Source organism: Biomphalaria glabrata, chromosome 1 (genome assembly GCF_947242115.1).
Source record: "Biomphalaria glabrata chromosome 1, xgBioGlab47.1, whole genome shotgun sequence".
NCBI classification, from domain to species: domain Eukaryota; kingdom Metazoa; phylum Mollusca; class Gastropoda; family Planorbidae; genus Biomphalaria; species Biomphalaria glabrata.
Window position 1 is genome coordinate 30,147,795 of NC_074711.1, and position 13,218 is coordinate 30,161,012.

Consider the following 13,218-nt stretch of genomic DNA (forward strand, 5'->3'; position numbering starts at 1 on the left):
CATCCACATGGCGCCCTTGTTAACCGTCTGCTCCATAGGTACGAGAGGGGAACTTTATTTATTTTTTTGTTTGTTTGTACTGCTGCTGGCTGTTCCACTGAATGTACAAGAGCCAAATAGTGTGGTGTTGGGGAAGGGGTGTTACATTTTAAAGTTGTGTGTGTAGTGTTTGTACTGAGACTCGACTACAAGGGGGACACACGTTGTCATTAGTGTATCTACAATAAAGAAATGCCAATGTACTTTAGAGAACTGATCACAATGGACTCAACGCTTCTAGTGGTGCCACGTTTCTCCCTCAAAAGCTACGGTCTGCGGGCTTTTTCAGTGCACAGACCAAAGGCTTGGAACTCACTCCCCACTGATCTCAGACAGACAACATGCTACACAACTTTCAAGAAGTACATTAAGGCCTACCTGTTTAAAACTTTTTTAGATTAATTTGTCATTTTAGCTCTCATTTTTGTGTTTGCAATGTTATCACAGCGCCTTGAGCCTACATTTTATTTGTTAACAGCGCTTTATAAATACAATTATTATTAATATTATTATTATTGTGTGTATGTGTGACAGAGAAAGCTACAATAGATGGACCTAAGAAGTCTTTGTGCATACTCTATATTTGACCTTAGCGCTGCACGGGTATCTGCTTATATTATATATTCTTTAACACCGAAGATTAAGGATGATTGCAGTATTTCTCCTGACTACGCAAATCCGCTTGCGCCTTGCATAATTTACCACACATCCTATGCCAGGCATGTCAAACACGGCGTTCGAGGGCCGCATGCAGCCCGCGTCCACCTTACATGCGGCCCGTTTGGCCACCTCAAAAATTATCAAAATAATGTTAAACTATTACGCTGGAAAATAAAAGATGACAAGCTACTTGAAGTGAAAAATAGTATTTGTTAAACTGAACAACGAGATTGAGTCTGCAGTGAAAACCAGCTACATTTTTCAAACTTAATTGCAAGCCATAGCAAATCATTTAGTGAAAGGGATTTTATAAAGAAGTATGTCGTTAAAGCTGCGGAAGTAAATTGTCCAGAAAAGGTGAAAGTATTCAAAGTAATAGCTTTAACTAGGAACACTGTGGCAGATAGAATAAATGAAATGTCAATCAGCTCGGGTGAACAATTAAAGAACAAAATAGATTTTGAATTATTTTCATTGGCTTTCAATGAGTCAACTGATGTAACGGGTGTAGCACAGTTGGCTATATCCATAAGAGCCTGTGACAGGAATTTTGAGATACATGAGGAGCTACTTGTTCTATGCATAACGCGTTAACAAGCGAGGATGTTTTTGAGAAATAACAGGTGATATTGCAGTACAATTTACCTTTGGTAAAGCTAGCTACTTTAACAATGGATGGCGCGCTAACCATTATGAAATGGTTTTGATGCAAAGCTACTTGCAAAAATAAGAGAGACTAATCCTAATTTTAAATTTGCTCATTTTCAGTGCATCCATAGACATATATATATATAGACAGGACGATAAAGAACAAATTATTATCGGAAATATTTGGGAAAAGATAAGTTTGTAGATCCACATCACAAACCTATATATATTTGCCTATGTCTATGATTATAAAACAAAGACAAAATATTGGGAATATGGCAGTTTTGCACTTTTCAAAACTAAAGATCAAAGGTCTATATAGGCTGAAAAGTTAGTCCTAGAATTTATAGCTCAATCGCCGCCATTTTTTTTTCACATAGATATAGTACATAAAACATATTGACTCCCCCCAAATAAAAATAACTTCCTACTTCCAGTCTATATTTATTTATGTCTATGAGTGCATCATTCACCAAGAAACATAACGCGCAAACAATTCTTATTTTAAATTTGCTCATTTTCAGTGCATCATTCACCAAGAAACATAACGCACTAAGCAATTACAATTCCAACATGTCATAAGACTGAATTCAGTCAATATCAATTTTATTCGTGCCCGTGGCTTAAATCATCGCCAATTTTCAATGTTTCTGAATGACATTGGACACGAAATTTGCTGGCTCTCCTGTCATAAAGAATTGAAGAGATTTGTTGTACTGAGTGAAGAAATTGTATTGTTTCTGAACATGAAAGGTGAACTGGTTGAATGGATTCAGGATTTGGCATGTACAATTGATCTCACTTGTCACCTGTAAGACTTGAATTTGAAACTTTAAAGTAAAGACTAAATTGTCACAACTGCGTGTGATCATGTGAAATGCTTTCAAACAAAATGACGACTGTGGATAAATCAAATATGAAGAGAAAATCTTGTTCACTTGTCAGGAACTAAAAAGATTAAATACGGCTACAACATTTGGTAAATATGTCTTACACCTGGAATCGTTAGTGGATGCTTCCACTGGCCGTTTTTATGACATCGTTTCACACGAGCAAGAATTTTCGTTGTTTTTATCTCCATTTTCAATTGCTTCTGAAAATGCTGCTGGTAATGTGCAACTAGAGCTGAGAGCACAGCAGTTAGGTTTTTTGTTGAAAGCGAAGTATAAATAAGTGGCTGCGCCAAAATTTAGTTATTTACCTAAACGGTACGTTAAATTGCGGAAATTAGCAGCCTGAATTCTAGCTATTTTTGCAAGCACTGATCTCTGTGAGCAGTTCTTTTCTATAATGAAAGCTACAAATCACCTCACCGTTCGAGATTATCTGATCAAAATTTGTCATCAGTGATGAAAGTGTCACTGGCAAACAAACTTCCATCCGATATTAATAAACCTGTATCCCAGAAAGATGTCAAGCATCAGGACGGAGAAAAATATGCGCAATCATAGTAATTTTTAATTACCAAAATGTACTACAAATTTAGCTAACTAAGGGACAGGTATGCCATTAATTATTGCATTCTATTGTATTGTTTCTAATTTACATAAAACTAGTAAGCTGTTTTGCAACTGATGTTTGGCTGCGGCCCCTCAGGCCATTGTAAGTTTTTATGCGGCCCGGGGTTAGGGTTAACGAGTTTGACATGTCTGTCCTATGCAGACAAAACCGTTGTCCGCCTGAAGTCAATGGCAGCTGTTTTTTTTTTTCGTCTTCTGCACCTGTCTCCGATAATAAACTAGTCCTAGCTGAATGGTGTGGCTTTTCTAATAAACTAGTCCTAGCTGAATGGTGTGGTTTTCTAATAAACTAGTCCTAGCTGAATGGTGTGGCTTTTCTAATAAACTAGTCCTAGCTGAATGGTGTGGCTTTTCAAATAAACTAGTCCTAGCTGAATGGTGTGGCTTTTCTAATAAACTAGTCCTAGCTGAATGGTGTGGCTTTTCTAATAAACTAGTCCTAGCTGAATGGTGTGGCTTTTCTAATAAACTAGTCCTAGCTGAATGGTGTGGCCTTTCTAATAAACTAGTCCTAGCTGAATGGTGTGGCTTTTCTAATAAACTAGTCCTAGCTGAATGGTGTGGCTTTTCTAATAAACAAGTCCTAGCTGAATGGTGTGGCTTTTCTAATAAACTAGTCCTAGCTGAATGGTGTGGCCTTTCTAATAAACTAGTCCTAGCTGATTGGTGTGGCTTTTCTAATAAACTAGTCCTAGCTGAATGGTGTGGCTTTTCTAATAAACTAGTCCTAGCTGAATGGTGTGGCTTTTCTAATAAACTAGTCCTAGCTGAATGGTGTGGCTTTTCTAATAAACTAGTCCTAGCTGAATGGTGTGGCTTTTCTAATAAACTAGTCCTAGCTGAATGGTGTGGCCTTTCTAATAAACTAGTCCTAGCTGATTGGTGTGGCTTTTTGTAATAAACTAGTCCTAGCTATATGGTGTGGCTTCTTTCTTTTGTAAATTAGAAAAATAAAAACACGATTATATATATATATATATATGTCTGTCGGTCTACCTATCTTTATTATCCATACATATTTCTGTCTGTGTGCTAGTAGATAATACACTCTTATTGCATGTCAACATGCTATCTAGTCCTATTTCTCTAAGAGATGTGCCATGAGACGGACTGTGATGCTGTCAATATTTGATTCGTGAAAAACTAACAGCGTATTATTGATCTGACATATCCAACGTGAGCAACATGCACTTGTTACACCGACCTGGAAGACCCAAGCTCCACAATTCACATATCAGTAATTGGCTATAAATAGCTGCTGTGGAAATCTAAAAATGTATGTTTTCTTTATTTACTATTTTTAAAGAAACAATATTTAGTGTAACACTCCCCTCTCGCATAATATATATATATATATATATATATATATATATATATATATATATATATATATATATATATATATATATGGCTCCTTCTGTCTCATGTATGACTTAGTGCAAGGGGGAATTTATATATATATATATATATATATATATATATATATATATATATATATATATATATATATATATTATGGAGAATGTTCCCTTCACATTTTTTAAAATTTGGCCACGAAAATAAAAGTAGAGTGTGAAAATGGGTTTGCCCGTTCAGCCGACATATTCATATCAAATATAAATTACTATAAAAACGGGTTTACCCGATTTTTTAAAACAAAGTTTCGTTCTATAATAGAGATACAATTAAGTACCTTTGTCTATTTTGTGGTTGTGGGAGGGACACTGAACATACACTACAGTCTCTGCAATGATCTAAGAAACATGTATGTCAAATATTATCAACATTTGTTTTATTTCACATCCGACAGACGCATACATACATACATACATACATACATACGGGTTTACTAAACAATTTATGTTACAAAGATGTGGTTTTATTTTAATATGAGTGTCAGTGTAAACCACTTTATGGCTTGTTCAATGCATCTTTCGACCTATTCTTCCCTCCATTGACTTTAGAATCTCATACTGCCCTTTAAAATTGATACGCTATCAACGTACATTGCATGAGTTAAGCATTGAAAGATACCAAGACGATTTCTTCCTAAACTTTTAGCTACTATTATTAAAACAAGGAAAATAGAAATGTTATAATCTCCCTTGAAATATCAATGGCGCATTGGAGTTGTAGGTACTGATTTCCCCTGTGGGCCGATGCTCACTCATCAAAGGGCAGTCACTCTACTTCTCCATGGAACAAAACATGACAATTGTGGGGAACTGTGTGAATCTGAACATAGCAGTGTGAACTATTTAAGACAAAGACAACAGACATGTTTACATGATTAATGTACATGTTATTCCATTAATCGTTTACTAATTGTGATTGAGTTTAATCTAAAAAGCCAGGCTGGACTTAAATATATAAAAAAAAAAAAGAAAACAAACAATGGCTGCTGTCCTGATGAGAAGTATTTTAGTATTTTGTTTATTCAACTGCATTTATTTTCCTTTTGCAATTGGACTACTAATGTGATTATGTCATTAATTCCCATAGAGCTTTCTCACCTTGTACCTTGAAACAGTATTTGATGGCTTCAAGAATGCATTCAAAGAGCGTACTTTCAGTGTTACATGATCGTACATATCCCCCAACACAAAGGCAATCCTGATACACGATTGAGAACAATTCTGAATCAAATGTTTTACTTTCTTCCCAACTTTCTATTCATTTTCTTTTTGTTTTTGATTGTCATGTTTCGATGTATAAGGTATCAATTACTTTTACATTTCCTTTTCACTGACTTTACTTTAATATTAACGTTTAGCGTCCAGCAATATCTTCAACTGCAGACGAAATGTGAAGTGCAATCATTGGTTGCTATAGCCTATCTAGCGTATTAGCAAATATACATCAGAACTACGTTTACTTTTCAACTTACAAATGGATGACATTTAATTAATCACGTCGAGGCTGCATTGATTTGCTAAAGATCGTAAAGCATTTATCGAACTAGATGAATTTAACGCATGTTGCCAGCTCGCTGACCCTTAATGCACTCACTGTTCTATCCCCTGGGACTGACCCTTAAAGCAAGGACCATCCGCCATAACTCTTGGCCAACAAGCTTGAGATTACTTGTGAGCCCGTCAATATTTGTTCGCACAAGTTCCTAAGTTTACTAATCCTAGCCTGCTTAATGTTCTAGTCATTAAGAAATACTCTGGCAAGCAGAATTCAAATGTGGCTCACGTGACTTCCTTTCAGACAATGTACTGTACTAAACAGACGATCCAAAGACAATCAAGGCCCCCGTTTTTGTATCTAGAATTTTTGAAAGTCTTAAATTAATTATTAAAAAAAAAAAAGCCAATTAAAACATCGTTAAGATGAATGTAATTGTCAAAATTGATATATAGTTCTTTGTGTTGAACAGTCAGTTAGATTGACAGGACTGTCGTAAAGTAAATGTATCAGCGGCAACTAGCCAATATATTGATTCTTTAATTGATTCTACGAGTCTGACATGCAACACATCTCATTGGGGCCTAGAACAAGGGTGAATATTTGGATAGACTGTAACCAACCATTGAAACATTCTAAATATTTGACATCAATTCTCATTATGCGCGCGCGTGTGTGTGTGTGTGTGCGTGTGTGTGTGTTTATTAATAACTGTTCTGCCGGCACACAACGACTTGCGACTTTGATCTTAATGATTTGCAACACGATACTCAAGATGTTAAATAATTAAACACATCCAGTGAGACCGGGAGCAGAAGTGTGGGAAGTTGTCTAAGTCTCCTTGTCTTCTCAAGACATTTCAATCTGGTTTCTATGACAACGCTGGCACTTCTATTTGAAATGTCGACGGAGATGTTTGCCTCACGATGTGTATCTGGAGGCCAACACCTGAGACGTGATATAGAAGAGGGCTCTACACTACCAATAGAGCAGGACAGTATATAGACTAGTCTTAGAGAAGATCACTATATAGACTAGGTCATAAAGAAGGACAGCATATAGACTAGCCTTAGAGCAGGACACTATATAGACTAGCCTTAGAGCAGGACACCATATAGACTAGCCTTAGAGCAGGACACTAAATAGACTAGTCGTAGAAATATAATTATACTTCAATAAGTAGAAAAAAAAGTGTCTATACTACAAATACGCACTGATTTCACACATCACAATTGTCCTTGCCACGTATTTCGTAACTGTTCTCTATACATTCGTCTTAATTACAAATTACATCTAAGTCCTTATTACACACTCCCTAGTCCTAATTGTACAATATACATCTATAATATACTCAGCGTCCTTATTACACACTCCCTAGTCCTAATTGTACAATATACATCTATAATATACTCAGCGTCCTTATTACACACTCCCTAGTCCTAATTGTACAATATACATCTATAATATACTCAGCGTCCTTATTACACACTCCCTAGTCCTAATTGTACAAGATACATCTATAATATACTCAGCGTCCTTATTACACACTCCCTAGTCCTAATTGTACAAGATACATCTATAATATACTCAGCGTCCTTATTACACACTCCCTAGTCCTAATTGTACAAGATACATCTATAATATACTCAGCGTCCTTATTACACACTCCCTAGTCCTAATTGTACAAGATACATCTATAATATACTCAGCGTCCTTATTACACACTCCCTAGTCCTAATTGTACAAGATACATCTATAATATACTCAGCGTCCTTATTACACACTCCCTAGTCCTAATTGTACAAGATACATCTATAATATACTCAGCGTCCTTATTACACACTCCCTAGTCCTAATTGTACAAGATACATCTATAATATACTCAGCGTCCTTATTACACACTCCCTAGTCCTAATTGTACAAGATACATCTATAATATACTCAGCGTCCTTATTACACACTCCCTAGTCCTAATTGTACAAGATACATCTATAATATACTCAGCGTCCTTATTACACACTCCCTAGTCCTAATTGTACAAGATACATCTATAATATACTCAGCGTCCTTATTACACACTCCCTAGTCCTAATTGTACAATATACATCTATAATATACTCAGCGTCCTTATTACACACTCCCTAGTCCTAATTGTACAAGATACATCTATAATATACTCAGCGTCCTTATTACACACTCCCTAGTCCTAATTGTACAAGATACATCTATAATATACTCAGCGTCCTTATTACACACTCCCTAGTCCTAATTGTACAAGATACATCTATAATATACTCAGCGTCCTTATTACACACTCCCTAGTCCTAATTGTACAAGATACATCTATAATATACTCAGCGTCCTTATTACACACTCCCTAGTCCTAATTGTACAAGATACATCTATAATATACTCAGCGTCCTTATTACACACTCCCTAGTCCTAATTGTACAAGATACATCTATAATATACTCAGCGTCCTTATTACACACTCCCTAGTCCTAATTGTACAAGATACATCTATAATATACTCAGCGTCCTTATTACACACTCCTTAGTCCTAATTGTACAAGATACATATATAATATACTCAGCGTCCTTATTACACACTCCCTAGTCCTAATTGTACAAGATACATCTATAATATACTCAGCGTCCTTATTACACACTCCCTAGTCCTAATTGTACAAGATACATCTATAATATACTCAGCGTCCTTATTACACACTCCCTAGTCCTAATTGTACAAGATACATCTATAATATACTCAGCGTCCTTATTACACACTCCCTAGTCCTAATTGTACAAGATACATCTATAATATACTCAGCGTCCTTATTACACACTCCCTAGTCCTAATTGTACAAGATACATCTATAATATACTCAGCGTCCTTATTACACACTCCCTAGTCCTAATTGTACAAGATACATCTATAATATACTCAGCGTCCTTATTACACACTCCCTAGTCCTAATTGTACAAGATACATCTATAATATACTCAGCGTCCTTATTACACACTCCCTAGTCCTAATTGTACAAGATACATCTATAATATACTAAGCGTCCTTATTACACACTCCCTAGTCCTAATTGTACAAGATACATCTATAATATACTCAGCGTCCTTATTACACACTCCCTAGTCCTAATTGTACAAGATACATCTATAATATACTCAGCGTCCTTATTACACACTCCCTAGTCCTAATTGTACAAGATACATCTATAATATACTCAGCGTCCTTATTACACACTCCCTAGTCCTAATTGTACAAGATACATCTATAATATACTCAGCGTCCTTATTACACACTCCCTAGTCCTAATTGTACAAGATACATCTATAATATACTAAGCGTCCTTATTACACACTCCCTAGTCCTAATTGTACAAGATACATCTATAATATACTAAGCGTCCTTATTACACACTCCCTAGTCCTAATTGTACAAGATACATCTATAATATACTCAGCGTCCTTATTACACACTCCCTAGTCCTAATTGTACAAGATACATCTATAATATACTCAGCGTCCTTATTACACACTCCCTAGTCCTAATTGTACAATATACATATATAATATACTCAGCGTCCTTATTACACACTCCCTAGTCCTAATTGTACAATATACATCTATAATATACTCAGCGTCCTTATTACACACTCCCTAGTCCTAATTGTACAATATACATCTATAATATACTCAGCGTCCTTATTACACACTCCCTAGTCCTAATTGTACAATATACATCTATAATATACTCAGCGTCCTTATTACACACTCCCTAGTCCTAATTGTACAATATACATCTATAATATACTCAGCGTCCTTATTACACACTCCCTAGTCCTAATTGTACAATATACATCTATAATATACTCAGCGTCCTTATTACACACTCCCTAGTCCTAATTGTACAATATACATCTATAATATACTCAGCGTCCTTATTACACACTCCCTAGTCCTAATTGTACAAGATACATCTATAATATACTCAGCGTCCTTATTACACACTCCCTAGTCCTAATTGTACAAGATACATCTATAATATACTCAGCGTCCTTATTACACACTCCCTAGTCCTAATTGTACAAGATACATCTATAATATACTCAGCGTCCTTATTACACACTCCCTAGTCCTAATTGTACAAGATACATCTATAATATACTCAGCGTCCTTATTACACACTCCCTAGTCCTAATTGTACAAGATACATCTATAATATACTCAGCGTCCTTATTACACACTCCCTAGTCCTAATTGTACAATATACATCTATAATATACTCAGCGTCCTTATTACACACTCCCTAGTCCTAATTGTACAAGATACATCTATAATATACTCAGCGTCCTTATTACACACTCCCTAGTCCTAATTGTACAAGATACATCTATAATATACTCAGCGTCCTTATTACACACTCCCTAGTCCTAATTGTACAAGATACATCTATAATATACTCAGCGTCCTTATTACACACTCCCTAGTCCTAATTGTACAAGATACATCTATAATATACTAAGCGTCCTTATTACACACTCCCTAGTCCTAATTGTACAAGATACATCTATAATATACTCAGCGTCCTTATTACACACTCCCTAGTCCTAATTGTACAAGATACATCTATAATATACTCAGCGTCCTTATTACACACTCCCTAGTCCTAATTGTACAAGATACATCTATAATATACTCAGCGTCCTTATTACACACTCCCTAGTCCTAATTGTACAAGATACATCTATAATATACTAAGCGTCCTTATTACACACTCCCTAGTCCTAATTGTACAAGATACATCTATAATATACTCAGCGTCCTTATTACACACTCCCTAGTCCTAATTGTACAAGATACATCTATAATATACTCAGCGTCCTTATTACACACTCCCTAGTCCTAATTGTACAATATACATCTATAATATACTCAGCGTCCTTATTACACACTCCCTAGTCCTAATTGTACAAGATACATCTATAATATACTCAGCGTCCTTATTACACACTCCCTAGTCCTAATTGTACAATATACATCTATAATATACTCAGCGTCCTTATTACACACTCCCTAGTCCTAATTGTACAATATACATCTATAATATACTCAGCGTCCTTATTACACACTCCCTAGTCCTAATTGTACAATATACATCTATAATATACTCAGCGTCCTTATTACACACTCCCTAGTCCTAATTGTACAATATACATCTATAATATACTCAGCGTCCTTATTACACACTCCCTAGTCCTAATTGTACAAGATACATCTATAATATACTCAGCGTCCTTATTACACACTCCCTAGTCCTAATTGTACAATATACATCTATAATATACTCAGCGTCCTTATTACACACTCCCTAGTCCTAATTGTACAAGATACATCTATAATATACTCAGCGTCCTTATTACACACTCCCTAGTCCTAATTGTACAATATACATCTATAATATACTCAGCGTCCTTATTACACACTCCCTAGTCCTAATTGTACAATATACATCTATAATATACTCAGCGTCCTTATTACACACTCCCTAGTCCTAATTGTACAATATACATCTATAATATACTCAGCGTCCTATCAGGGACGTAGCTAGGGATTGGCCATCATTTTGGGGCCCCTGCATTTTGAGTAATATTTAATATTTAAAGTAAAGATTTTCAAACTCATATTCCCCCCCCCCTCGTCCCCCCACCGCCACTACGTCCTAGTTACACAATACATATAATTGTAATTTACAAACTACATGTCAGTCTTATGTACATGATACAAACACGGCAACTGTAGTGTCCATTAAAGCAAAGTTTGAAGTGAATGTACTAGCTGGGCATTGAGTATTTTGTCTTTGGTCTGTTTCAGGTGCTATTGGCAAGGATGAGGAAGGAGGTACCAACGAAAAGGATGATGAGGCAGCCAGGGAGATTGAGGAAGCCAGAAGAGAAATGGAAGAGAAGAGGAAAGAGAAACACAGAAAAATGGAAGAGGAACGAGAGACAATGAGACAAGGTATTAGAGACAAGGTAAGAGCCTCCTCGTGTCTTTTGTGTTTGGGGCTAAACAGTTTGTGACTTCTTAATGTGGGAAACTGAGATATCTGGCGCTGTCTTGTTTCGCCTTTGTGTGGTGGAGAGACACAGTGTCCGTGTCAGCATAGCTACTAACAAATAGTTTTAACATTCAGCTTCAGATGCAAACACAAGATACTAGACCTTTCTCTCTTATTAGGCTCCAGATATGAGTTTAACAAATTACATATTTACCATAACATGAAAGTCATTTCTCTTACGTAATTCAATGTATCCTAAGATAGAAGTGACAATGTGTGATGGCTGTTTTATCTTTGACTTACTTATTCCTCGTATACTTCGTCTTCACCATTAGCTATCAATTTGTCTGTTGGACCGTTGGGGCACTACACAAGATCTGTTGACAGTTTTTCTCCATTCCTCTGTCTTTTGCCTTGGACAGAATCTCTTTCAACGATAGGCCCATCCATTCTTTTATGCTGTCTTCCCATCGTTTTCAATGTCTGCCGCTTCTTCTTTTTTCCTGGTACTGTATCCTGAAGGAAGGTCTTTTCAAGCCCTGACAACCTTAATACTATTATTGCCGCAAGGAGAACAAATTGATCCAGTTGCTTAAATGTTTTAGTGCATGTGAGAAATAGTTTGATTCAGCAATTAACAAACTTAAACCTAATTTTTACAATACCTCTATTCAAGTCAGAGCTTCATGAAACCTGGATTTAGGAACCTGGACAACTGATCTAAAAAATGGCTATATTTTCCTTTAAGTTGGTTATATCGCTGAGAAGAGAATTACTAGCTTGTTGGCTTCATGATGAAAACTCTAGTTTGACCGTTCTAATTTTTCAATGTAAAAAAACTAAGTAGGCTAAATGTAAATTTAGCCAGAGACTAAATCTAGGTCTAGATCCAATATCGGTTTTGAAAGGACTAATACGTTCCTAAAAGGATTTTCTCTTTCTGGCATTTCCGAATGTAAGGCACATAGACATAAATAAATATAGACTGGAAGTAGGAAGTTATTTTTATTTGGGGGGAGTCAATATGTTTTATGTACTCTATCTATGTGAAAAAAAAATGGCGGCGATTGAGCTATAAATTCTAGGACTAACATTTCAGCCAATATATACCTTTGATCTTTAGTTTTGAAAAGTGCAAAACTGCCATATTCCCAATATTTTGTCTTTGTTTTACAATCATAGACATAGGCAAATATATATAGGTTTGTGATGTGGATCTACAAACGTATCTTTTTCCAAATATTTCCGATAATAATTTGTTCTTTATCGTCCAGTCTATATATATATATGTCTATGGTAAGGCATTATTGATTCAAGAGCTTCATAAATTAATGTTCGGGAAAATTTAGCTCACTGTCTTCTAAC

General features: G+C 35.8%; 1 protein-coding gene across 11 annotated transcripts in view; it reads left to right on the forward strand.

The window, feature by feature from the left end:
- The window catches only part of LOC106068661 (complexin-like), a 151,754-nt gene that overhangs the window by 108,746 nt on the left and 29,790 nt on the right, over positions 1 to 13,218 (forward strand). For all 11 annotated transcript variants that reach the window (XM_056031815.1, XM_056031865.1, XM_056031862.1 and 8 more), the window contains one exon: positions 11,667 to 11,827. In XM_056031815.1, coding sequence (XP_055887790.1) covers positions 11,667 to 11,827 — 161 coding nt within the window. The remainder of the gene's footprint in view (positions 1 to 11,666; positions 11,828 to 13,218) is intronic.